The sequence below is a fragment of the Rhinoraja longicauda genome, chromosome 14 (assembly GCF_053455715.1).
Source record: "Rhinoraja longicauda isolate Sanriku21f chromosome 14, sRhiLon1.1, whole genome shotgun sequence".
NCBI classification, from domain to species: domain Eukaryota; kingdom Metazoa; phylum Chordata; class Chondrichthyes; order Rajiformes; family Arhynchobatidae; genus Rhinoraja; species Rhinoraja longicauda.
In genome coordinates, this window is record NC_135966.1 from 852,693 (window position 1) to 878,802 (window position 26,110).

The 26,110-nt window shown below is 53.3% G+C and overlaps 1 protein-coding gene across 2 annotated transcripts in view; it reads right to left on the reverse strand.

Moving 5' to 3' along the window:
- LOC144599995 (uncharacterized) overlaps positions 1–26,110 on the reverse strand; it is a 43,215-nt gene that overhangs the window by 11,084 nt on the left and 6,021 nt on the right. Inside the window, exons 2-6 of one of the 2 annotated variants that reach the window (XM_078411292.1) lie at positions 24,990–25,394; positions 17,217–17,486; positions 11,955–12,050; positions 9,488–10,039; positions 6,001–6,104 (exon numbers count right to left, since the gene is read on the reverse strand). In XM_078411292.1, the coding sequence (XP_078267418.1) occupies positions 6,001–6,104; positions 9,488–10,039; positions 11,955–12,050; positions 17,217–17,486; positions 24,990–25,355 (1,388 nt within the window). In that variant the 5' untranslated portion in view covers positions 25,356–25,394. The remainder of the gene's footprint in view (positions 1–6,000; positions 6,105–9,487; positions 10,040–11,954; positions 12,051–17,216; positions 17,487–24,989; positions 25,395–26,110) is intronic. The other variant, XM_078411293.1, reaches the window with a different exon arrangement.

A 26,110-nucleotide genomic window follows, 5' to 3' on the forward strand; every position in this document is an offset into this window, starting at 1 on the left:
AACCCCACACTGACCAGCGATAACCCCACACTGACCAGCGATAACCCCGCACTGACCAGCGATAACCCCGCACTGACCAGCAATAACCCCACACTGACCAGCACTAACCCCACTGACCAGCGATAACCCCGCACTGACCAGCGATAACCCCTCACTGACCAGCACTAACCCCACTGACCAGCGATAACCCCGCACTGACCAGCGATAACCCCGCACTGACCAGCAATAACCCCACACTGACCAGTACTAACCCCACACTGACCAGCAATAACCCCACACTGACCAGTACTAACCCCGCACTGACCAGCAATAACCCCACACTGACCAGTACTAACCCCGCACTGACCAGTACTAACCCCACACTGACCAGCGATAACCCCACACTGACCAGCAATAACCCCACACTGACCAGTACTAACCCCGCACTGACCAGCACTAACCCCACACTGACCAGCGATAACCCCACACTGACCAGCGATAACCCCACACTGACCAGCGATAACCCCACACTGACCAGCGATAATCCCACACTGACCAGCGATAACCCCACACTGACCAGCGATAACCCCACACTGACCAGCGATAACCCCACACTGACCAGCACTAACCCCACACTGACCAGCAATAACCCCACACTGTCTCCCTGTTATCCCACTTTCCCAGCCACTCCCTGTACACAGAGGGACAATTCACCCACAAACCCGCACGTCTTTGGGATGAAGAAGGAAACCGGAGCACCCAGAGAAAACCCACGCAGTCACAGGGGGAACGTGCAAACTCCACACAGACAGCACCCGAGGCAAGGATGGGACCCGGGTCTCTGGCGCCGTGAGGCAGTGCCACCCTCTGCCCCACACGCAAACCGGAGGAACAGCACCTCAGACAACACAACGGTATGAACAGTGATAGACGCACAGTGCTGGAGTAACTCAACGGGTCAGGCAGCATCTGTGGAGAGAAGGAATGGGTGACGTTTCGGGTCGAGACCCTTCTTCAGACTGGTATGAACAGTGAAGTCTCCAACGTTAGATAACCCTGCCCCCTCCCCTTCCCCGTCCACCTTCTAGTCCTCTCCTGTCCATGTTCCTGGAAAAGATGAAACTGTAAAACACTGATGCTTGTTACATCATTCATCCCCACGCTGAGGATTGTCTTTGCCTGAGAACTAACTGCTTCATCCCGACAGACACTGGTAACTTGCCTCTGCACTGAGCCACCACCGTGAGCAGATTTATTAATGATGCACTATAATTACTGGGCAAGCTCTCAGCTTGGCTCATCTGCAGAGACATCCCTCCAACCCAGGGGTGTCAAACTCATTTTCACCCCGGGCCACATCAGCATTATGGTTGCCCTCAAAGGGCCGGTTGTAACTGGCCCCCATTTTCCCCCACTCTCTCCTCTCCCACTCTCAACATTCTCTCCTCCCCCAGCCCCACTCACTCTCCCCCAGCCCCACTCTCCTCCACCCCATCTCACCCACCCCCGCCTCCCCCACTCTCTCCTCCCCTCACCCCTCTCCCACCCCTACCCTCTCCTCCACCCACCCGCCCCACCTGCATTCTCACCGTCCCCCTCCCCCCCCACTCTCCCCCTTCCCCCCACCTTCCCCCCACACTTCCTCTCTCCTCCCCCCACCCTCACCCTCCTTTCACTCTCACTGTCCCCTTCCCCCTCACCCACCTTTTCCTCCCTCCCCCCACTCTCCCCTCTTCCCTGACCCCCACTGTCCCCATTCCCGCTCCTCCACTCTCTCAACCCCCCACCACCACCCCCCTCCCCTGCTGTCCCCTTCCCCCTCCCCTGCTGTCCCCTTCCCCCCACCCCTCCCCCTCCCCACCCGCACTCTGCCCTCTTCCCCAGTCCCACTCTCCCTCCCACCCGCACTCTCCCCCACCCCTCTTTCCCCACCATTCCCCTTTCCCCCACTCTCCTCCCCCAGCCCCACTCTCCCCCACCACCCCTTTCCACCACTCTCTCCTCCCCCCCAGCCCCACTCTCCCCCACTCTCCTCCCCCCACCCTCACCCCCTCCTAGCCCCACCCTCCCCTCCACACACTCGCCCCACCCCTATTCTCACTGCCCCTCTCCACCCCCACTGTCCCCCTTCCCCCCACTGTCCCCCTTCCCCCCACTGTCCCCCTTCCCCCCACTCCTACTGTCCCCCTTCCCCCCACCCCCCTTCCCCTCTCTCCTCCCCCACCCCCTCCTTCTTCCCCTTTCACTCTCACTGTCCCCCTTCCCCCCACCCACCTTCTCCCCCTTTCCTTCCCCCACTCTTCCCTCCCCCCCTCTTCCCTTCCCCCCACCCCGTTCCCCCCACCACCACCCCCTTCCCCAGTCCCATTCTCCCTCCCACCCCCACTCTCTGCTCCTCCCCCCTCTCCCCTCTTCTCTGCCCCCCACTGTTCCCCTTCCCCCACTCTCTTCCCCAAACCGCCCCCGCTGTCCCTCTCCCCAGTCCCACTCTCCCCCTACTCTCTCCTCACCCACTCTCATCCCCCCCCTGTCCCCACCACCCCCTTTCCCCCATTCTCTCCTCCCCCACCCCCCATTCTCTCCTCCCCCCACCCTCACCCCCCTCCTTCCCTCCCCCCCGCTCGCCCCCCACGCCCACTTCCCTCCGTGGAGCCGTTGGTGGCGAAAGGCACTTACCGAGCGTGCGGGGAGGAGGAGGAGGGAGCTCCGGACTACGTGAGGCGGGCGGCGGAGGTGCGACTACTCGAGGCGGGCGGCGGCGGAGGTGCGACTACTCGAGGCGGGCGGCGGCGGTGCGACTACTCGAGGCGGGCGGCGGCGGTGCGACTACTCGAGGCGGGCGACGGAGGTGCGACTACTCGAGGCGGGCGGCGGCGGTGCGACTACTCGAGGCGGGCGGCGGCGGTGCGACTACTCGAGGCGGGCGGCGGTGGCGGTGCGACTACTCGAGGCGGGCGGCGGAGGTGCGACTACTCGAGGCGGGCGGCGGCGGTGCGACTACTCGAGGCGGGCGGCGGCGGTGCGACTACTCGAGGCGGGCGGCGGCGGTGCGACTACTCGAGGCGGGCGGCGGCGGTGCGACTACTCGAGGCGGGCGGCGGCGGTGCGACTACTCGAGGCGGGCGACGGCGGTCTGGGACCGTCGGGAGGGGAGAGAGGCGCGGCGGGAGGCGCGCACAAGATGGCGGGGCGTGAGGAGGCCGCCATCTTTGTGAAGTCGCGACGGGTCGTTGGTGGCAGCGGCCCTGGTCGACGCTGAAGTAGGAGGAGGAGAAGCTGCCCGCTGTGCTGCGCTGCGCTGCGCTGCGGCCTGTGTGCGGTAACGGTGCTGGGCCCGGGCGGGAGGGGGGACTCGAGGACGCCGTGGCGTGGGTTTAAGGGAAGGATGAGGACCATCAGTCCGACCATCTCCCTCCTGCTCGGGAGACAGTGTCCCCAGGGTGTGGGAGAGTGAGGGGAGGGGAGGGGAGGCGGTGATGGCGGGCGGGCGGCCAACTTGTGTGTGCGAGTGAGGGTGGTGATTGCGGGCGGGCGTCTCCACTAACGGCGGCCATCTTGTTTGTGAGAGTGAGGAGAGGGGGGCCGTGATTGCGGGCGGACGGCTCCACTAACGGCGGCCATCGTGTGTGCGAGTGAGGAGAGTGAGGGCGGCGGCCATCTTGTGTGTGCGAGTGAGGAGAGTGAGGGCGGCGGCCATCTTGTGTGTGCGAGTGAGGAGAGTGAGGGCGGTGATGGCGGCTCCACTAACGGCGGCCATCTTGTGTGTGCGAGTGAGGGCGGTGATGGCGGCTCCACTAACGGCGGCCATCTTGTGTGTGCGAGTGAGGAGAGTGAGGGTGGCGGCCATCTTGTGTGTGCGAGTGAGGAGAGTGAGGGCGGTGATGGCGTGCGGGCGGCTCCACTAACGGCGGCCATCTTGTGTGTGCGAGTGAGGAGAGTGAGGGCGGTGATGGCGGGCGGCTCCACTAACGGCGGCCATCTTGTGTGTGCGAGTGAGGAGAGGCCTTTAAAAAATGTGTTTAGAAATGAAACTTTTAAAGTTTAAAATGTCTGTAACTTAAAAGATATTCGACCAATGACAATTAAGCTCTCACGGGCCACATAAAATGACGTGGCGGGCCGGATTCGGCCCGCGGGCCTCGAGTTTGACACATGTGCTCCAACCCATCCACCTGCTGGCTTAACCCACAGTGAAAGATTCCACCCGCCTAATCTCCAGATCTTAGACAATAGGTGCAGGAGGAGGCCATTCGGCCCTTCGAGCCAGCACCACCATTCAATATGATCATGGCTGATCATTCTCAATCAGTACCCCGTTCCTGCCTTCTCCCCATACCCCCTGACTCCTCTATCCTTAAGAGCTCTATCTAGCTCTCTCCTGAATGCATTCAGAGAATTGTTCTCCACCGCCTTCTGAGGCAGAGAATTCCACAGATTCACAACTCTCTGACTGAAAACGTTTTTCCTCATCTCCGTTCTAAATGGCCGACCCCTTATTCTTAAACTTAAACTTCACCTCTTCTGATTGCAAAGCAGAATAAATAACGTGCAGCAAGGAACTGCAGGTGCTGGTTTCAACCGAAGACAGACACGGAGTGCTGGAGTAACTCAGCGGGACGGGCAGCATCTCTGGAGAGAAGGAATGGGCGACGTTTCGGGTTAAGACCCTTCTTCAGATAATGAATATGGTGGAGCTGTGAGGGAGGGGCTCACTAGGTTAGACGCGTCCTCTCCCTGCCTCCCTTCCTACACATGTACCCATCCAAATGCATGTTAAATGTTGTTTAGTGCAGTTTAGTTTAGAGATACAGCGCGGAAACAGGCCCTTCAGCCCATCGAGTCTGCACCCAACCAGCAATCCCCGCACACTAACACTATCCTACACACACTAGGGACAATTTACAATTATACCAATCCAATCAACCTACAAACCTGCACGTCTTTGGAGTGTGGGAGGAAACCGGAGCACCCGGAGAAAACCCACGCAGTTCACGGGGAGAACGTACAAACTCCATACAGACAGCACCCGTAGTCAGGATGGTACCAGGTCTCTGGAGCTGTGAGGCAGCAACTCCACCGCTGTGCCACCCAGATGTAGTCCCTGCCTCAACTACCTTCTCTGGCAACTCATTCCATGCACCCACCACCCTCTGTGTGAGAACGTAATTGTTAATCTTCTTACGGATGCTACAAATGAACTGTGTGGTGTAAACTGTGGGATCATGTTACAACTCTCTCATTCACAGCTTCTCCCCCTAATACACTTAGTCTGGAGAAGTGTCATTTGTCCATTCCCTGCACAGATACTGAAGGTGGACACAGAGTGCTGGAGTAACTCAGCGGGTCAGGCAGCATCTGTGGAGAACATGGATAGGTGACGTTTCACACAGAGTGCTGGAGTAACTCAGCGGGTCAGGCAGCATCTGTGGAGAACATGGATAGGTGACGTTTCACAGAGTGCTGGAGTAACTCAGCGGGTCAGGCAGCATCTGTGGAGAACATGGATAGGTGACGTTTCACAGAGTGCTGGAGTAACTCAGCGGGTCAGGCAGCATCTATGTCGTAAGGTCATAAGTGACAGGAGCAGAATTAGGCCATTCGTCCCATCAAGTCTACTCCGCCATTCAATCATGGCTGATCTATCTCTCCCTCCTAACCCCATTCTCCTGCCTTCTTCCCATAACCCCTGACATTTGTACTAATCAAAAATCTATCTCTGCCTTAAAAATACCCACTGACTTGTGGCCTCCACAGCCTTCTGTGGCAAAGAATTCCACAGATTCACCACCCTCTGACTAAAGAAATCTCATCTCCTTCCTAATGGAACGTTCTTTAATTCTGAGGCTGTGCCCTCTGGTCCTAGACTCTCCCACCAGTGGAAACTTCCTCTCCACATCCACTCTATCCAGGCCGCTCACTATTCTGTACGTTTCAATGAGGTCCCCCCTCATCCTTCTAAACTCCAGCGAGTACAGGCCCAGTGCCCACAAGCGCTCATCGTTGCTCGTGACTGGTACGTACATGGGTACCTGTGGCCTAGGGTGAACCGTCTCTGGGTGACACTGTGAGCTGGTGGCGCTGGTGCCTGGAGCTGACACACCAACATCAAACAGGCCGTGCAGCATCTGAAAAGAGGAAGGAAATATCAGCAAGTGTTCACACCTGTACATGAGGGGGTGGGGCACAAAGCCTGCAGAGGCAGATTTAATTTAGTTTCCAGATACCTCTCTGTTCCAGCTTCCTCCCCCCCTACTGCATCAGTCTGTAGAAGGGTCCCGACCCGATATGTCACCTGTCCATTCCCTCCACAGATGCTGCCTGACCTCCCAACAATGCGCTTTCATCTGCTGCGGATTATGAATGAGATCGTTCGGGTCTCGGCTACCAGGGCATAAGGAATAGGAGCAGAATTAGGCCATTCGGCCCATCGAGTCCACTCTGCCATTCAATCATGGCTGATCTATCTCTCCCTCCTAACCCCATTCTCCTGCCTTCTCCCCATAACCCCTGACACCCGTACTGATCAAAAATCTATCTATATCTGCCTTAAAAATATCCACTGACTTGTAAATAAATGCGAGCATTGAGTTTAAGAAAATAACTGCAGATGCTGGGACAAATCAAAGGTATTTATTCACAAAATGCTGGAGTAACTCAGCAGGTCGGGCAGCATCTCTGGAGAGAAGGAATGGGCGACGTTTTGGGTCGAGACCCTTCTTCTGAGATGCTGCCTGACCTGCTTTTTGGGCTGTGAGAGGAGATTGCTGCCTGATATGTTGGCAACACACAGCTCACCTTCCACACAACATCTATCACTGATCAGGCAACTGAACCATCCCACCACAACCAGAGAGCACTGCTGAAGCACTATCTACCTCATTGGTGACCCTCGGTCTATCATTGATCGGACTTTGTTGACTTTACCTTGCCCTTCTCATGTATCTGTACGCTGTGAATGGCTCGATTGTAATCATGTATTGTCTTTCCGCTGAATGGTTAGCACGCAACAAAAGCTTTTCACTGTACCTCGGTACACGTGACAATAAACTCAACTGAAACTGCTATCAACAATATAAATCTGGAAAGCATAATCTGGAAAGCATAGAAAATGCACAGAACCATTACAATGTTTAAGAAACTTTGGACAGGTACATGGACAGGACAGGTTTAGAGGGAGTAGGGTCAATCGCAGGTGGGTGGGACTAGTCCAGAACAAGGGGCCACAGTTTAAGAATAAGGAGTAGGCCATTTAGAACTGAGATGAAGAAAAACTTTTTCAGTCAGAGAGTTGTGAATCTGTGGAATTCTCTGCCTCAGAAGGCAGTGGAGGCCAATTCTGTGAATGCATTCAAGAGAGAGCTAGATAGAGCAGTGGAAGTGGCGGCACCTAACGGCTGCGGCTCGCTAGCAGTCTGTTCGTCTTTTTTCCTTTTTTTTGTTGTGTGTCGGTGTTGGGATGGTTTTTGTATTTTTTTTTGGTTGTGTATGTGTGGGGGGTGGTGGTGTGGGTGGGGGGGGGGTGGGGGAAACTTTTCTCCCCCACGGCGCGGGGTGCGGCTCGGCTGCGGGGCCTAACATCGCCCGGTGCGGCTCGGCCGCTGGACTTTACATCGCCCGGTGCGGCTCGGCCGCTGGACTTAACAGTGCCCGGTGCGGCTCGGCCGCGGGGCCTAACATCGCCCGGTGCGGCTCGGCCGCTGGACTTTACATCGCCCGGTGCGGCTCGGCCGCTGGACTTAACAGTGCCCGGTGCGGCTCGGCCGCGGGACTTTTCATCGCCTGGTGCGGCTTGGCCGCGGGACTTTACATCGTTGGTGCGGCTCGGCCGCTGGACTTAACAGTGCCCGGTGCAGCTCGGCTGCGGGGCCTAACATCGCCCGGTGCGGCTCGGCCGTGGGACTTTTCATCGCTGGTGCGGCTCGGCCGCGGGACTTAACATCGCCCGGTGCGGCTCGGCCGCGGGACTTAACATCGCCCGGTGCGGCTCGGCCACGGGACTTAGCTGCGCAAGGCTTGGTCGCGGGGCCTTTCATCGCCCGGCTCGGCCGCGAGACGTTTCAGCACCCGGTGCGATTCGGCCGCGGGGACTTCCACCCCCTTGCGGGGACTGTGCGGGTCGGTCGGGGACGAGCTGCCGTCCGTGGGCGTGGGGAAGAGAGTGGAAGTTTTGTTGCCTCCATCACAGTGAGGGGGTGTTTGGAGTCACTGTGATGGACGTTTATGTTGGGGTTATGTGTCTTGTGTTCTTTTTTTGTATGACTGCTATGTAGTTTCGTTCGGTACCTCGGTACCGAATGACAAATAAAGCTCTGTTATACTGTTATACTGTTAAGGATAGCGGAGTCAGGGGGTATGGGGAGAAGGCAGGAACGGGGTACTGATTGAGAATGATCAGCCATGATCACATTAAATGGCGGTGCTGGCTCGAAGGGCCAAATGGCCTCCTCATGCACCTATTGTCTATTGTCTATAGTGTAGCAGGGACATGTTGGCCGGTGTCGGCAAGTTGGGCCGAACGAACTGTTTCCGTGCTGTATCACTCTGACTCAATCAATGAGTCAGTGAAAGACCAGTGAAAGATCTTTCCCCCTTCACCTAAAACCTCTGCCCCTGTCCTCGATTCCCCAACTCTAGGTAAGAGACTCTGCATTGGCTTTTCCACACAGATGATGGTGTCTGAAACAAGCTGCCAGCAGGAGCTGGTGGAGGCAGGGACGATAACAAGAGATAACATGCACTTGGACAGGTAACTGGAGAGGGGATGTGTGGTGGGATATGGGCCAAGGTTGGTCAGGTGGGACTAACGTAGACGAGGCATGTTGGTCAAACATGGATGAGTTGGGATATGTGAGGTCTATGACTCCACTTGCCTTCACCCTTTGCTCTGCCCTCACCTTTGACTCCACTCTCCGTCCCATCGCTACTAACTCATCCCCCCTAGCCAGGTATCCCTTGACCCCCGGCTCCATGACCGGTGCTTCCACACGGCCCCCGCTGGCTAGTGTCTCACTCGGGACGGCAGATACAGGGCTCAGATTGAACTCATGACGAGCTGGGTATTCACGAGTTTCGGATAGACATGACGTTGGTGAAGCTTCTGAGAAGTGAGTTCATGTTCATAAGTGATAGGAGCAGAATTAGGCCATTCGACCCATCAAGTCCACTCCGCCATTCAATCACGGCTGATCTATCTCTCCCTCCCAACCCCATTCTCCTGCCTTCTCCCCATAACCCCTGACACCCGCACTGATCAAGAATCTAACAAAGTCTGCCTTAAATATCTCCACTGACTTGTGGCCTCCACAGCCGTCTGTGGCAAAGAATCCCACAGATTCACCGCCCTCTGGCTAAAGAAATTCCTCGTCATCCTTTAATTCTGATGCTGTGCCCTCTGGTCCTAGACTCTCCCACTGGTGGAAACATCCTCTCCACGCCCAGCCCATGTTTGTGAGTGTCGTTGCCATCTTGGCCGTGCCCCCATGGGGCACCATGATGGGAGTGCTGGTACCTGAGTGGGCAGTGCCCTGTTCTCTGTCATCTGTGCCAGCACGGCTGGGTTACTGGTGCTGATGAGCACGGGCGGACTGATGTGCAGAGACCGGAGGGAGAGAGACGGCTGGCACGTCCTGCTGAGCGTGTTTACCGCGCCGGCGTGGCGACGACTCGCTTTGGATCCCGTCTTCCCCGTCTCCGCATGTGTCAGTGCTGGGCTGGGATTCCCCGTCTCCACGTGTGCCAGCGCCGGGCGGGGATTCCCCACCTCTCCGTGTGCCAGCGCCGGGCGGGGATTCCCCACCTCTCCGTGTGCCAGCGCTGGGCTGGGATTCCCTGTCTCTCCGTGTGTCAGCGCCCGGCGTGGATTCCCCGTCTCCATGTGAGCCAGCGCCGGGCGTGGATTCCCCACCTCTCCGTGTGCCAGCGCCCGGCTGGGATTCCCCGTCTCTCCGTGTGCCAGCGCCGGGCGCGGATTCCCCACCGTGGGGCTGCTGCTGCTGTGGCTTTGAACACCTTTCACGTCCACTCCCTTCACTGATAGTAACTGCTTTGCTGTTGAGTTCATCTGCAGAGGATAGCAGAAGGCAACTCCGTGAGTGAGGACACACACATAGTACACAGGACAGTCAGTAATACAGTGAGGCAGGACTCGCACACACGCACACACTCAAGCACACGCTCACACACAGGCACACATGTGCATGCACACGCGTGCACACATGCATAACCACGCACGCACACGCATGCACACACGCTCACACACATGCATACACACACGCTCACACACACGCACATGCTCACACACATGCACAACTGCACACACGCGCATGCTCACACACGCTCACACACACGCACGTGCTCACACACATGCACACACGCGTGCACAACTGCTCACCCGCGTGCACACACATGCACACCCACACACATGCACTCACGTGCACACACACACATCCACACAACCACAGGGCCAGTCAGTATAATGAGAGTGGCATTCGGGTTCTATTTGTCCAGTGCTGTTTGTGTGGACAAAGTGCTGTCAGTCACACAGAGAGTCATAGAGACAGAGTCAACAATAACAAATCCACAAAATTAATCAGCATTTCTATTCTGTTGATCCCCCCCTGTTCACCTCCTCCCTGTTGATCCTCCCCCCTGTTCTCTCATCATTTTCTCCAACATCTGCCAGTGATGTCTGGTCTGTGCCCGGCTCGGTAAAATGTGTTCCGGATTAGGAAATTTCAATTTGTGCAGATGTTGGGGGAGTCCAGAACAAGGGGCCACAGTTTTAGAATACGGGGTAGGTCATTTAGGACTGAGATAAGGAAAAATTTGTGAATCTGTGGAATTCTCTGCCACAGAAGGCAGTGGAGGCCAATTCACTGGATATTTTCAAGAGAGAGTTAGATTAGAACGGAATCAAGGGATATGGGGAGAAAACAGGAACGGGGTACTGATTGTGGATGATCAGCCATAATCATACTGAATGGCAGTGCAGGCTCGAAGGGCCGAATGGCCTACTCCTGCACCTGTTTTCTATGTTTCTAAAGATGAATCTGCATGTGAGACCAGCTGAGATCGGTCATGACAATAGACAATAGGTGCAGGAGGATGCCATTCGGCCCTTCGAGCCAGCACCACCATTCAATGTGATCATGGCTGATCATTCTCAATCAGTACCCCCATTCCTGCCTTCTCCCCATACCCCGTGACTCCGCTATCCTTAAGAGCTCTATCCAGCTCTCTCTTGAATGCATTCAGAGAATTGGCCTCCACTGCCTTCTGAGGCAGAGAATTCCACAGATTCACAACTCTCTGACTGAAAATATTTTCCTCATCTCCGTTCTAAATGGCCTACCCCTTATTCTTAAACTGTGGCCCCTTGTTCTGGACTCCCCCAACATTGGGAACATGTTTCCTGCCTCTAACGTGTCCAACCCCTTAATAATCTTATACGTTTCGATAAGATCTCCTCTCATCCTTCTAAATTCCAGTGTATACAAGCCTAGTTGCTCCAGTCTTTCAACATACGACAGTCCCGCCATTCTGGGAATTAACCTAATAAACCTATGCTGCACGCCCTCAATAGCAAGAATATCCTTCCTCAAATTTGTAGACCAAAACTGCACACAGTACTCCAGGTGCGGTCTCACTAGGGCCCTGTACAACGTACACTGTGAAAGTCGTGCCTTCTAAATGTTATCATGTTGCAAAGAACCTCAATATGATTTCATACATTCTGGGAGCAGAATTATGCCATTCGGCCCATCAAGTCTACTCCGCCATTCAATCACGGCTGTTCTATCTCTCCCTCTCAACCCCATTCCCCTGCCTTCTCCCCGTAACCCCTGACACCCGCACTGATCAAGGAGCACCATCTTCCTGTGTTGAGACCAATGTTCCTGGAGTTGGTCCGACTACATGAACTTCACATTGGTGGAATAATAACGACGTGTTATAAACATTCCCACAGCCACACTTACCTCAACAAATGAAACTGGGAATATTCCCACTCGGTCTCCTAGTTTACCCTCGGCCCAATTTTCATCAACTCTGCGGATCACTTTTAAGATATTGTTCTGAAAAAGATGTTTAAATGGATGTTAAACTCGTGGAATGTTGAGGTGTTGCAGGCTGTCAAAGTGTAGGTCTGTCACCTACCAGGACCTCTGTAAGAAGCATGAATACCCCTCGTGACTCAACCATCACTACGTCTCGGTCAGAGTTAAATGTTACCGACAATGTGACTGTGGATGTCAAGTGTGGGGTCTCCACAGCAGTTATGCTTCATCCAACGGGCTCAACAGTTCCTTGATATATCCCGTTGGAAACCATAATGTAAGAACAAGCAACTGCAGATGCTGGGTTACCCCAGAGATAGACACAGAGTGCTGGAGTAACTCAGTGGGTTAGGCAGCATCTGTGGAGAACATGAATAGGTGACGTTTCACAGAGTGCTGGAGTAACTCAGCGGGTCAGGCAGCATCTCAGGAGAACATGGATAGGTGCCGTGGCATTACAGGTATATTGTTTTGTACCGTATATATGACTTATATATGTCGACGTTTATCAAGTGAAATTTTTATATGTTACGCTGACAATGTTTGTTGAGGGTCAGTGGTCACGCGTGTGACCATGCGAGGTCACACACGTGACTAAGAATGGCCCGGTAATTTTGGAAAATACACAAGTGCAATGTAGTTTAGTTTAGAGATACAGCACCATTGGCCCACTGAGTCTGTGCCGACCAGCGATCTACCCTGGTCATATTGAATGGTCAGCCATGATCATATTGAATGGCGGTGCAGGCTCGAAGGGCCGAATGGCCTACTCCTGCACCTATTTTCTATGTTTCTAACGTGCCAGTCCGCGCCGACCAGCGATCTACCCATGAAAGTCCATGCCAGTCCATGCCAACCAGCGATTTACCCATTCATTCATTACCTCTTCATTCACCATGACAAACTTCACACCGTGTTTCACGCCATCTACAGCTCTCTGGCATTGGCCTCTTTAAAATACTGCATGTTATGATGAAGAGCGGGATGATGTTGGATATTGTTGAGCGTCTGGGGTTTAGTGTGCGGGGTTTAGCGTCTGGGGTTTAGCGTGTGGAATTTAGCGTGTTGGTTTAGCGTGTAGGTTTAGCGTGTGGGGTTTAGCGTGTGGAATCTAGCGTGAGGAATTTAGCGTGTGGAATTTAGCGTGTGGAATTTAGCGTGTGGGGTTTAGCGTGCGTGGTTCAGCGTGCGGGGAGTTTAGCGTGTGGAATTTAGCGTGTGCGGGGTTTAGCATGTGTGGAGTTTAGCTGTGTGCGGTTTAGCGTGCGGGGTTTAGCATGTGCGGAGTTTAGCGTTTGCAGGGTTTAGCCTGTGGAATTTAGCGTGGGGTTTAGCATGTGGAATTTAGCATGTGGAATTTAGCATGTGGAATTTAGCGTCTGGGATTTAGCGTGCGGGGTTTAGCGTGTGGAATTTAGCCTGTGGGGTTTAGTGTGCGGGGTTTAGCATGTGCGGAGTTTAGCGTGTGGGGTTTAGCGTGCGGGGTTTAGCATGTGTGGAGTTTAGCGTGTGCAGGGTTTAGCGTGTGGAATTTAGTGTGTGGAATTTAGCGTGTGGGGTATAGCGTGTGGAATTTAGCGTGTGGAATTTAGCATCTGGGATTTAGCGTGCGGCGTTTAGTGTGTGGAATTTAGCGTGTGGGGTTTAGCGTGTGGGGTTTAGCGTGTGGAATTTAGCGTGTGGAATTTAGCGTGTGGAATTTAGCGTGTGGAATTTAGCGTGTGGGGTTTAGCGTGCGGGGAGTTTAACGTGCGGGGAGTTTAGCGTGCGGTGTTTAGCATGCGGGGTTTAGCGTGTGGGGAGTTTAGCGTGTGGAATTTAGCGTGTGGAATTTAGTGTGTGGGGTTTAGCGTGTGGGGTTTAGCGTGTGGAATTTAGCGTGTGGAATTTAGTGTGTAGAATTTAGCGTGTGGAATTTAGCGTGTGGAATTTAGCGTGTGCGGGGTTTAGCATGTGCGGAGTTTAGTGTGGGGTTTAGCGTGCGGGGTTTAGCATATGCGGAGTTTAGCGTGTGCAGGGTTTAGCGTGTGGAATTTAGTGTGTTGAATTTATTATGGGGGTTTAGCGTGTGGGGTTTAGCGTGCGGGGTTTAGCATGTGCGGAGTTTAGCGTTTGCAAGGTTTAGCGTGTGGAATTTAGCGTGTGTGGTTTAGCGTGTGGAATTTAGCATGTGGAATTTAGTGTGCGGAGTTTAGCGTGGGGTTTAGCGTGCGGGGTTTAGCATGTGCGGAGTTTAGCTTGTGCAGGGTATAGCGTGTGGAATTTAGTGTGTGGAATTTAGCATGTGGAATTTAGCGTGTGGAATTTAGCGTGTGGAATTTAGCATTTGGAATTTAGCGTGTGGAATTTCGCGTGTGGAATTTAGCGTGCAGGGTTTAGCATGTGGAATTTAGCATCTGGGATTTAGCGTGCGGGGTTTAGCGTGTGGAATTTAGCATGTGGAATTTAGCGTGTGGGGTTTAGCGTACGGGGAGTTTAACGTGCGGGGAGTTTAGCGTGCGGCGAGTTTAGCGTGTGGGGTTTAGCGTGCGGCGAGTTTAGCGTGTGGAATTTAGCGTGTGGGGTTTAGCGTGTGGGGTTTAGCGTGTGGAATTTAGTATGTGGAATTTAGCGTGTGGGGTTTAGCGTGTGGAATTTAGCGTGCGGGGTTTAGCGTGCGGAATTTAGCGTGTGGGGTTTAGCGTGCGGAATTTAGCCTGTGGGGTTTAGTGTGCGGGGTTTAGCGTGTGCGGGGTTTAGCATGTGCGGAGTTTAGTGTGTGGGGTTTAGCGTGCGGGGTTTAGCATGTGCGGAGTTTAGCGTGTGCAGGGTTTAGCGTGTGGAATTTAGTGTGTGGAATTTAGCGTGTGGAATTTAGCGTGTGGAATTTAGCGTGTGGGGCTTAGCGTGTGGAATTTAGCGTGTGGAATTTAGCGTGTGGAATTTAGCGTCTGGGATTTAGCGTGCGGGGTTTAACGTGTGGAATTTAGTGTGCGGAGTTTAGCGTGTGGGGTTTAGCGTGCGGGGTTTAGCATGTGGAATTTAGCGTGTGGAATTTAGCGTCTGGGATTTAGCGTGCGGGGTTTAGCGTGTGGAATTTAGTGTGCGAAGTTTAGCGTGTGGGGTTTAGCGTGCGGGGTTTAGCATGTGCGGAGTTTAGCTTGTGCAGAGTTTAGCGTGTGGAATTTAGTGTGTGGAATTTAGCGTGTGGGGTTTAGCGTGTGGAATTTAGCGTGTGGAATTTAGCGTGTGGAATTTAGCGTGTGGAATTTCGCATGTGGAATTTAGCGTGCAGGGTTTAGCATGTGGAATTTAGCATCTGGGATTTAGCGTGCGGGGTTTAGCATGTGGAATTTAGCGTGTGGGGTTTAGCGTGTGGAATTTAGTGTGTGGAATTTAGCGTGTGGAATTTAGCGTGTGGAATTTAGCGTGTGGAAATTAGCCTGTGGGGTTTAGCGTGCGGGGAGTTTAATGTGCGGGGAGTTTAGCGTGTGGGGTTTAGCATGTGCAGAGTTTAGCGTATGCAGGGTTTAGCGTGTGGAATTTAGCCTGTGGGGTTTAGCGTGCGGGGAGTTTAGCGTGTGGGGGGTTTAGCGTGCGGGGTTTAGCGTGCCGGTGTTTAGTGTGCGGGGAGTTTAGTGTGTGGGGTTTAGCGTGTGGGGTTTAGCGTGCAGGGTTTAGCGTGTGGAATTTAGCCTTTGGGGTTTAGTGTGCGGGGTTTAGCGTGTGCGGGGTTTAGCATGTGCGGAGTTTAGCGTGTGGGGTCTAGCGTGTGGGGTTTAGCATGTGCGGAGTTTAGCGTGTGCAGGGTTTAGCGTGTGGAATTTAGCATGTGGGGTTTAGCGTGCGGAATTTAGCGTGTGGAATTTAGCGTGTGGAATTTAGCGTGTGGAATTTAGTGTGTGGAATTTAGCGTGTGGAATTTTGTGCGGGATTTAGCGTGTGTGGTTTAGCGTGTGGAATTTAGCGTGTGGAATTTAGCATGTAGGGTTTAGCGTGTGGAATTTAGCATGTGGAATTTAGCGTGTGGAGTTTAGCGTGCGGGGAGTTTAGCGTGTGGGGGGTTTAGCGTGCGGGGTTTAGCGTGCGGGGTTTAGCGTGTGGAATTTAGTGTGCGAAGTTTAGCGTGTGGGGTTTAGCGTGCGGGGTTTAGCATGTGCGGAGTTTAGCTTGTGCAGAGTTTAGCGTGTGGAATTTAGTGTGTGGAATTTAGCGTGTGGGGTTTAGCGTGTGGAATTTAGCGTGTGGAATTTAGCGTGTGGAATTTAGCGTGTGGAATTTAGCGTGTGGAATTTCGCATGTGGAATTTAGCGTGCAGGGTTTAGCATGTGGAATTTAGCATCTGGGATTTAGCGTGCGGGGTTTAGCATGTGGAATTTAGCATGTGGGGTTTAGCGTGTGGAATTTAGTGTGTGGAATTTAGCGTGTGGAATTTAGCGTGTGGAATTTAGCGTGTGGAAATTAGCCTGTGGGGTTTAGCGTGCGGGGAGTTTAACGTGCGGGGAGTTTAGCGTGTGGGGTTTAGCATGTGCAGAGTTTAGCGTATGCAGGGTTTAGCGTGTGGAATTTAGCCTGTGGGGTTTAGCGTGCGGGGAGTTTAGCGTGTGGGGGGTTTAGCGTGCGGGGTTTAGCGTGCCGGTGTTTAGTGTGCGGGGAGTTTAGTGTGTGGGGTTTAGCGTGTGGGGTTTAGCGTGCAGGGTTTAGCGTGTGGAATTTAGCCTTTGGGGTTTAGTGTGCGGGGTTTAGCGTGTGCGGGGTTTAGCATGTGCGGAGTTTAGCGTGTGGGGTCTAGCGTGTGGGGTTTAGCATGTGCGGAGTTTAGCGTGTGCAGGGTTTAGCGTGTGGAATTTAGCATGTGGGGTTTAGCGTGCGGAATTTAGCGTGTGGAATTTAGCGTGTGGAATTTAGCGTGTGGAATTTAGTGTGTGGAATTTAGCGTGTGGAATTTTGTGCGGGATTTAGCGTGTGTGGTTTAGCGTGTGGAATTTAGCGTGTGGAATTTAGCATGTAGGGTTTAGCGTGTGGAATTTAGCATGTGGAATTTAGCGTGTGGAGTTTAGCGTGCGGGGAGTTTAGCGTGTGGGGGGTTTAGCGTGCGGGGTTTAGCGTGCCGGAGTTTAGTGTGTGGGGTTTAGCTTGCAGGGTTTAGCGTGTGGGGTTTAGCGTGCCGGTGTTTAGTTTGCGGGGTTCAGCTCAATGTCTTACCTTGCGGAAGGGAAGCACGTTGTTGATGACTTGCTTCTCCGTGTGGTTGAGAGTGAAGTGATGGAGGGCTTTGCAGAGTGGAGGGGGCTGGGGGAGGTGGTGGATGATCTGGACAAAGCTGAGGGGGAAGATCCCGCACGCTCCACTGATCTCCCCGTACAACCAGTTGTCATCCACCTGCCGGTGGAGCAGGATGTAGTCGCCCCTCCTGAAGCTGAGGTCTCCCGGTTTCTGCCTGCCGTATGTGTACAGCGCTCTCGCACAGGGCACCTGCAGCCAACAGTAACGCACGCTCACTGGGCATCGCCACATCACATACTGATCTGACAGAGATGTGTAGAATCATGAGAGGAATAGATCGTGTAGATGCACAGAGTCTCTGCCCAGAGTAGGGGAATCGAGGACCAGAGGGCGTAGGTTTAAGGTGAAGGGGAAAAGATTTCATAGGAATCTGAGGGGGTAACGTTTTCACACAGAGGGTGGTGGGTGTATGGAACGAGCTGCCAGAGGACGTAGTTGAGGCTGAGACTATCCCAACGTTTAACAAACAGTTAGACAGGTACATGGATAGGACAGGTTTGGAGGGATATGGGCCAAACGTGGGCAGGTGGGACTAGCGTAGCTGGGACCTGTTGGGCGGTGTGGGCAAGTTGGGCCGAAGGGCCTGTTTCCACACTGTATCACTCCATGACTTTGTGACTCTATGCACGCCCACTAGACACTACTGGAGAGACACCAGCCTGCGTATAACCTGTTGTGCACGATGTATAATTCTTGTGGGATTCTTTGCCACAGAAGGATGTGGAGGCCAAGTCAATGGATATTATTAAGGCAAAGATAGATAGATTCTCGATTAGTGCGGGTGTCAGGGGTTATGGGGAGAAGGCAGGAGAATGGGGTTAGGAAGGAGAGATAGATCTGCCATGACTGAATGGTGGAGTAGACTTGATGGGCCGAATGGCTTTATTCTGCTCCTATCACTATGACCTATATTCTCCTATCATTATAATGCATTGTAACCCATGCTGGTGGGGTCTCTCTGGACTACAGTGCTCAGCTTTGCTCTCCCTGATCTAGGAAAGATGTCACTCAACTGGAATGACTGCAGAGAAGACAAAGCCTGGCAAGTGATAGGTGGATAGACACAGAGTGCTGGAGTAACTCAGCGGGTCAGGCAGCATCTGTGGAGAACATGGATAGGTGACGTTTCACAGAGTGCTGGAGTAACTCAGCGGGTCAGGCAGCATCTGTGGAGAACATGGATAGGTGACGTTTCACAGAGTGCCGGAGTAACTCAGCGGGTCAGGCAGCATCTGTGGAGAACGTGGATAGGTGACGTTTCACAGAATGCTGGAGTAACTCAGCGGGTCAGGCAGCATCTCTGGAGAAAAGGAATGGGTGATGTTTTAGTTCAGAACCCCTCATCAGCCTAACATTAACCTGAGCAACTGTGATCTTGTGTGGACTGTGATCTTGTGTGGACTGAGATCTTGTGTGGACTGTGATCTTGAGGGAACTGTGATCTTGTGTGGACTGTGATCTTGTGTGGACTGTGATCTTGTGTGGACTGAGATCTTGAGGGAACTGTGATCTTGTGTGGACTGAGATCTTGTGTGGACTGTGATCTTGTGTGGACTGTGATCTTGTGTGGACTGTGATCTTGTGTGGACTGTGATGTGTGGACTGAGATCTTGTGTGGACTGAGATCTTGTGTGGGCTGCGATCTTGTGTGGACTGTGATGTGTGGACTGAGATCTTGTGTGGACTGTGATCTTGTGTGGACTGTGATCTTGTGTGGACTGTGATCTTGTGTGGACTGTGATCTTGTGTGGACTGAGATCTTGTGTGGACTGTGATCTTGTGTGGACTGTGATCTTGTGTGGACTGTGATCTTGTGTGGACTGTGATCTTGTGTGGTTTGAGATCTTGTGTGGACTGTGATCTTGTGTGGACTGTGATCTTGTGTGGACTGTGATCTTGTGTGGACTGTGATCTTGTGTGGACTGAGATCTTGTGTGGACTGCAATCTTGTGTGGACTGCAATCTTGTGTGGACTGAGATCTTGTGTGGACTGTGATCTTGTGTGGACTGTGATCTTGGATGTACCACAGACCTCAGTGTTTGCTCTGTTATGGTTACCTAGTATTATGGTTATTAATTTATTGTATTATTGATTATTGCATATTTAGCTAGTTTAGTTTAGAGACACAGCATGGAAACAGGCCCTTCGGCCCACCGAGTCCATGCAACCAGCGATGCCCGCACACCTGCACTATCCAACACACACGAGGGACAATTTACAATTATACCAAGCCTATTCCGGAGATCCCAGAGAAAACCCACACAGGTCACAAACTCCGTACAGACAGTGCCCGTAGTCGGGATGGAACCCAGGTCTCTGGCGCTGTGAGGCAGTAGCTCCTACTTTGTGCCACTGTGCCGCCCACTAGTTAGTTAGTTTGCTGTCACGTGCATCGAGGTACAATGAAAAGCTGTCAGAGTTCCTCCAGCTCATTGCTCCTCCAGTTCTCTGATTAGACACGTGATGGACTAGCTCAGCGGGACAAGCAGCATTTCAGGAGAGAAGGAATGGGTGATGTCTGAAGAAGGGTCTCGACTAGGGCTGCCAACTGTCCCGTATTAGCCAGGACAGTGTGGGCCCGGACAGTGTAGGCCCGGAAACAGTAGGACTGGGCACTAAGCCCGGACACTGTAGGCCCGGACACTGTAGGCCCGGACACTGTAGGCCCGGACAGTGTAGGTCCGGACAGTGTAGGCCCGGACAGTGTAGGCCCGGACAGTGTAGGCTCGGACAGTGTAGGCCCGGACACTGTAGGCCCGGACACTGTAGGCCCGGACACTGTAGGCCCGTACACTGTAGGCCCGGACAGTGTAGGCCCGGACAGTGTAGGCCCGGACACTGTAGGCCCGGACAGTGAAGGTCCAGACAGTGAAGGTCCAGACACTGTAGGCCCGGACATTGTAGGCCCGGGCGCCGCCGAACGGAGGTTGCGTAGCAACCCGCCTCCCGGCCCGGGCGGCCGCCATTGGTGGAGCGGGAGCACATGGCCGCTGGCTGGGTGAGGTCACGTGGGGCGCGGGGCGGTGACGTCACCTTGTCCCGTATTTGGGAGTGAGATAGTTGGCAACCCTAGTCTCGACCCAAAACGTCACCCATTCCTTCTCTCTAGAGATGCTGCCTGTCCCGCTGCGTTACTCCAGCATCGTGCGTATATCTTCAGTTTAAACAGCATCTGCAGTTCCTTCTTGTTCTCTGATCACCGCTGTTTCAGAGTATGAGAGCCCTGGAGTATGAGAGCCCTGGAGATGTATCTACAAACCCACACGTCTCTGTGGTGTGGGAGAGCTGATAAGCCGGTCAGCTGAAGGCACTGATGTTAAACCCATCTATTCTCAGAGTGGTCGTTAGACTGGGCTCGGGATTATTCCCTTCATCATTTACATCCATCGTGCATTAAACACTCTTTATTTCGGCGGACAATGGCCGGTTCTGTTCAGGGCCACAATCACAGACTAATTGTGCTCAGTCCCAACAATACAGCTGACAATGAAATCTTTATCCTTACAGTCATAAAAACACAAAGCCCAAGCACGTTCCCCAGCTAGCAGTAATGCAGAGGTTACGTGGGCTGACTATGTGGCTGCTTGCTTCAGTCTTCTGTACTGTCAAAGACCTGCTCTGACCACAAAGCTACAATGCTGGTCCGAAGGGTTTAACTGCCACAGAACCCTCTGATGAAATGCTGCTCTCCAGGTAAACCCCATCTCACACACAACTTAGTTCTTAAACTCCAGCACTCTGTGAAACGTCACCTATCCATGTTCTCCACAGATGCTGCCTGACCCGCTGAGTTACTCCAGCACTCTGTGAAACGTCACCTATCCATGTTCTCCACAGATGCTGCCTGACCCGTTGAGTTACTCCAGCACTCTGTGAAACGTCACCTATCCATGTTCTCCACAGATGCTGCCAGAACCGGTAACTTACTCCAGCATTCTGCTTTAACAATATCCACTGACTTTGCCTCCACTGACTTCTTGTTCCTGCGGGACAGTGGACAACCCTATTGAGCTGGCATCTCCTTGCCCCAGATATGAGTGGGCAGCTCCATGCCCCAGATGTGAGTGGGCATCTCCTTGCTCCAGATGTAAGCTGTCATCTCCTTGCTCCAGATGTGTGTGGGCATCTCCTTGCTCCAGATGTGTGTGGGCATCTCCTTGCCCAGATGTGAGTGGGCATCTCCATGCCCCAGATGTGAGTGGGCATCTCCTTGCCCAGATGTGAGTGGGCATCTCCATGCCAGGGAACCGCATCAAGACCAACACTGAACGTCACCAGGACTGATTCCCAATCCTGTCTCCAATCTGCAGCTACACGTCCCTGTAATTACAGCCGTGTGTGGAAGAGTTTCCATTTTACAAATGACTTTGCCCTCTCGCCTCAATGAAACTAAACTGGTGCCAGCGCCGTTTCCCCTCTGCCTCTTAATGCTCCGCGCCTCCTGCCAGCACCCACGCACCTCAGAGGGAAAGGGCACCCTCGCACGTAGCGATTTGCACTCACTGCCTCCAGACCTACGCCACAATCCATCTCCCCGCTTGCCCGCTTCCTCCAACATCAGGTGGAGGGGGGGGGGGGGGAGGGGGGGGAGGGAGAGGGGGGGTCAGTGGCTGTGCGGATCACCAACAGCATTGCACTGGAAACACAAATCAAAAAACTGCTGGAACTCTGAGTAACTCAGCGGGTCAGGCAGCATCTGTGGAGAACATGGATTGGTGACGTTTCACAGAGTGCTGGAGTAACTCAGCGGGTCAGGCAGCATCTGTGGAGAACATGGATAGGTGACGTTTCACAGAGTGCTGGAGTAACTCAGCGGGTCAGGCAGCATCTGTGGAGAACATGGATAGGTGACGTTTCACAGAGTGCTGGAGTAACTCAGCGGGTCAGGCAGCTTCTGTGGAGAGAAGGAATGGGTGATATTTTAGGTCGAGACCCTTCTTCAGACTGAGTCTTCCCGATCCGAAAATTCACCCATTCCTTCCCTCCACAGATGCTGCCTGACCCGCTGAGTTACTCCAGCACTCTGTGTTTGTCTTGGGTTGAGTATAATACCTGGCAGTGTGTGTGGGGGGGGTGTGTGTATGTGTGTGTGGGATGTGTGTGTGTGGGGGGGGGTGGGGTGTGTGTGTGAGGGGTCGGGGCATGTGCATAGATCTATGTTTGAGCTGTGAAATATTTCATTCTCTGATCCTTCCACATCTGACGTTTCTGCTCTGCTTGCTGAAGCACATTAACATGAAGCTAATATTCTCTTTCATGTTAAATCCCTCTGTGACTTGCAGCTTCTCATCCCCTGCTGCTCTGCACTACACTGACGATTCCTCAACCCTCTGAATAGACAATAGGTGCAGGAGGAGGCCATTCGGCCCTTGGAGCCAGCACCACCATTCAATGTGATCATGGCTGATCATTCTCAATCAGTACCCCGTTCCTGCCTTCTCCCCATACCCCCTGACTCCGCTATCCTTAAGAGCTCTATCTAGCTCTCTCTTGAAAGCATTCAGAGAATTGGCCTCCACTGCCTTCTGAGGCAGAGAATTCCACAGATTCACAACTCTCTGACTGAAAAAGTTTTTCCTCATCTCCATTCTAAATGGCCTACCCCTTATTCTTAAACTGTGGCCCCTTGTTCTGGACTCCCCCAACATTGGGAACATGTTTCCTGCCTCTAACGTGTCCAACCCCTTAATAATCTTATATGTTTCGATAATCCGGGAACCTCTTCCTCTAAACCCCCCACCACCGCGATGAAGACAGGTCCCGATTCAAAACCTCGTCTGTGCATCCCCTCCGCAGATGCTGCCTGACCTGATGAGTTCCTCCAGCACTTTGTGATTTGTTCAAGATTCCAGCATTTGCAGTTCCTTCATTCTCCATGAATGTTTAGTTCACAGATACACCGTGGAAGTAGGCCATTCGGCCCAACATGTCCGTGCCAACCAGCGATCACGCTGCCCGCTAGATCTATCCTACACATCAGGGACCATTTACAAAGACAATTACTTTACAAACCTGCACAGCTTTGGGATGCGGGAGGGAACCGGAGCAACTAGAGGAACCCACGCCGTCACACGGAGAACATGCAAACTCCACACAGAGAGCACCTGAGCTCAGGATCAAACCCGGGTCTGTGGTGCTGTGAGGCAGTGCCTCTACCCACTGCGCCACCCTACGTTCCTCCATTAGCTTTCACCCTGTCTACCAGGAACCTTGTTCAAAATTATTCCCAGCCATCCTACTCTCTATCTTTGATCATGATTCTTGAGTCCTAATCCGAAACGTCACCTATCCATGTTCTCCACAGATGCTGCCTGACCCGCTGAGTTACTCCAGCACTCTGTGAAACGTCACCTATCCATGTTCTCCACAGATGCTGCCTGACCCGCTGAGTTACTCCAGCACTCTGTGAAACGTCACCTATCCACGTTCTCCACAGATGCTGCCTGACCCGCTGAGTTACTCCAGCACTCTGTGAAACGTCACCTATCCATGTTCGCCACAGATGCTGCCTGACCCGCTGAGTTACTCCAGCACTCTGTGAAACGTCACCTATCCATGTTCTCCACAGATGCTGCCTGACCCGCTGAGTTACTCCAGCACTCTGTGAAACGTCACCTATCCATGTTCTCCACAGATGCTGCCTGACCTGCTGAGTTACTCCAGTACATTGAGGTGTTTTTGTAAGCCAGCATCTCAGTTCCTTGCATCTCATAGAGTCACAGAGTCTCACAGTGTGAAAACAGGCCTTTTGGCCCAACTTGTCCACAGCAACCAACATGTCCCAGCTACACCAGTCCCACCTGCCTGCGTTTAGCCCATACCCCTCTAAACCTGTCCTATCCATGTACCTGTCTAACTGTTTCTGAAACATTCCGAAACAGCCTCAACAAATCCTCTGGCAGCTCGTTCCATACACCCACCACCCTTATAGAAACTTACAAAATTCTTAAGGGGTTGGACAGGCTAGATGCAGGAAGATTGTTCCCGATGTTGGGGAAGTCCAGAACAAGGGGTCACAGTTTAAGGATAAGGGGGAAGTCTTTTAGGACCGAGATGAGAAAGTTTTTTTTCACACAGAGAGTGGTGAATCTGTGGAATTCTCTGCCACAGAAGGTAGTTGAGGCCAGTTCAGAGAAGACATTAGTGAAGAGTATTTCACAAACATATTTATGAGCTTTCAGTCAGTAGAGGGAAGCCCGGGGCACGTTAGGCTTTCCTCATGCAACCACCCAATGGCTGTGTTTACTCAATTGTCTCTGAATCTATAAAGATTTTTGCTGCTTTTGGATAGTGGAGGCCAATTCTCTGAATGCATTCACGAGAGAGAGCTAGATAGAGCTCTTAAGGATAGCGGATAAGGCAGGAACGGGGTACTGATTGAGAATGATCAGCCATGATCACATTGAATGGCGGTGCTGGCTCGAAGGGCCGCATGGCCTCCTCCTGCACCTATTGTCTATTGTCTATTATCTATTGTCTATTGCCCACAGTCAGGATCTTACCCGGGTCTCTGACGCTGTGAGGCAGCAACTCTACTGCTGCGCCACCGTGCCGCCCTGATCTAAAGTCTAAGGTAAGTCTAAGCCCCATTAATTAGAAAGACTGCAGGAATATTTATGGAGGTGATGCCCAGATGCTGTAATGTGGTGAACTGCGTTGTGTGTGTTCCCGTTAGGCTGGCGCGCAGTTACCTGCTCCAGGGGGCCGTGGGCAGGAGGTGGGGTCTTCACCAGACCGCTGTGTAGTGAGTTCACCGGCTCGGAGGGGCCACTCCCCTGGTGTTGGTCGGCGGGAGGGGGGGTGGGCCTGGCGTTGGTCTGCCCGTACCTGATGCCATCCAGTAAACGGACCAGCAGCAGGTTGGCGGGCAGGTCGTCGATGCTGCAGGTGACCGGGCTCCGGCACTCTGGGCAGTGGACCTCCTTGTGGGAGTGGGAGATCTGCTGCAGGCAGGTCCTGCAGAAGGTATGTTGGCACGGCAATACCTTGGCAGTGCCATCCAGACGCTCGAAGCACACCGGGCATTCCAGCAGGTCCAGCAAGGCCATGTGGTCCATTCTACTGCCACGCCACCATCGCACCAAAGCACAACCACCCTGGACACCAAACAGCAACATGCATTAGCTTCAACACAGATGTACCAGCCGGCCACGAGGCAAAGCACCAGGTCACAGCACAGACGCTGAGCTGGAGAGGGTTCAGAGAAGATTCACGAGGATGTTGCCAGGACTAGAGGGTGTGGGCTACAGGGAGAGGTTGCCAGGACTAGAGGGTGTGAGCTACAGGGAGAGGTTGCCAGGACTAGGCCTGAGCTACAGGGAGAGGTTGAGTAGGCTGGGACTCTATTCCATGGAGCGCAGGAGGATGAGGTGAGTAGGAAAATAACTGCAGATGCTGGTACAAATCAAAGGTATCACAAAATGCTGGGGTAACTCAGCGGGTCAGGCAGCATCTGTGGAGAGAAGGAATGGGTGACGTTTTGGGTCGAGACCCTTCTTCAGAATTCAGCAGGAGGATGAGGGGTGATCTTATAGAGGTGTATAAAATCATGAGAGGAATAGATCGGGTAGATGCACAGAGTCTCTTGCCCAGAGTAGGGGAATCGAGGACCAGAGGACATGGGTTTAAGGTGAAGGGGAAAAGATTTAATAGGAATCTGAGGGGTGACTTTTTCACACAGAGGGTGGTGGGTGTATGGAACAAGCTGCCAGAGGAGGTAGTTGAGGCTGAGACTATCCTATTTAAGAAACAGTTAGACAGGGACATGGATAGGACAGGTTTGGAGGGATTTGGACCAAGCGCGGGCAGTTGG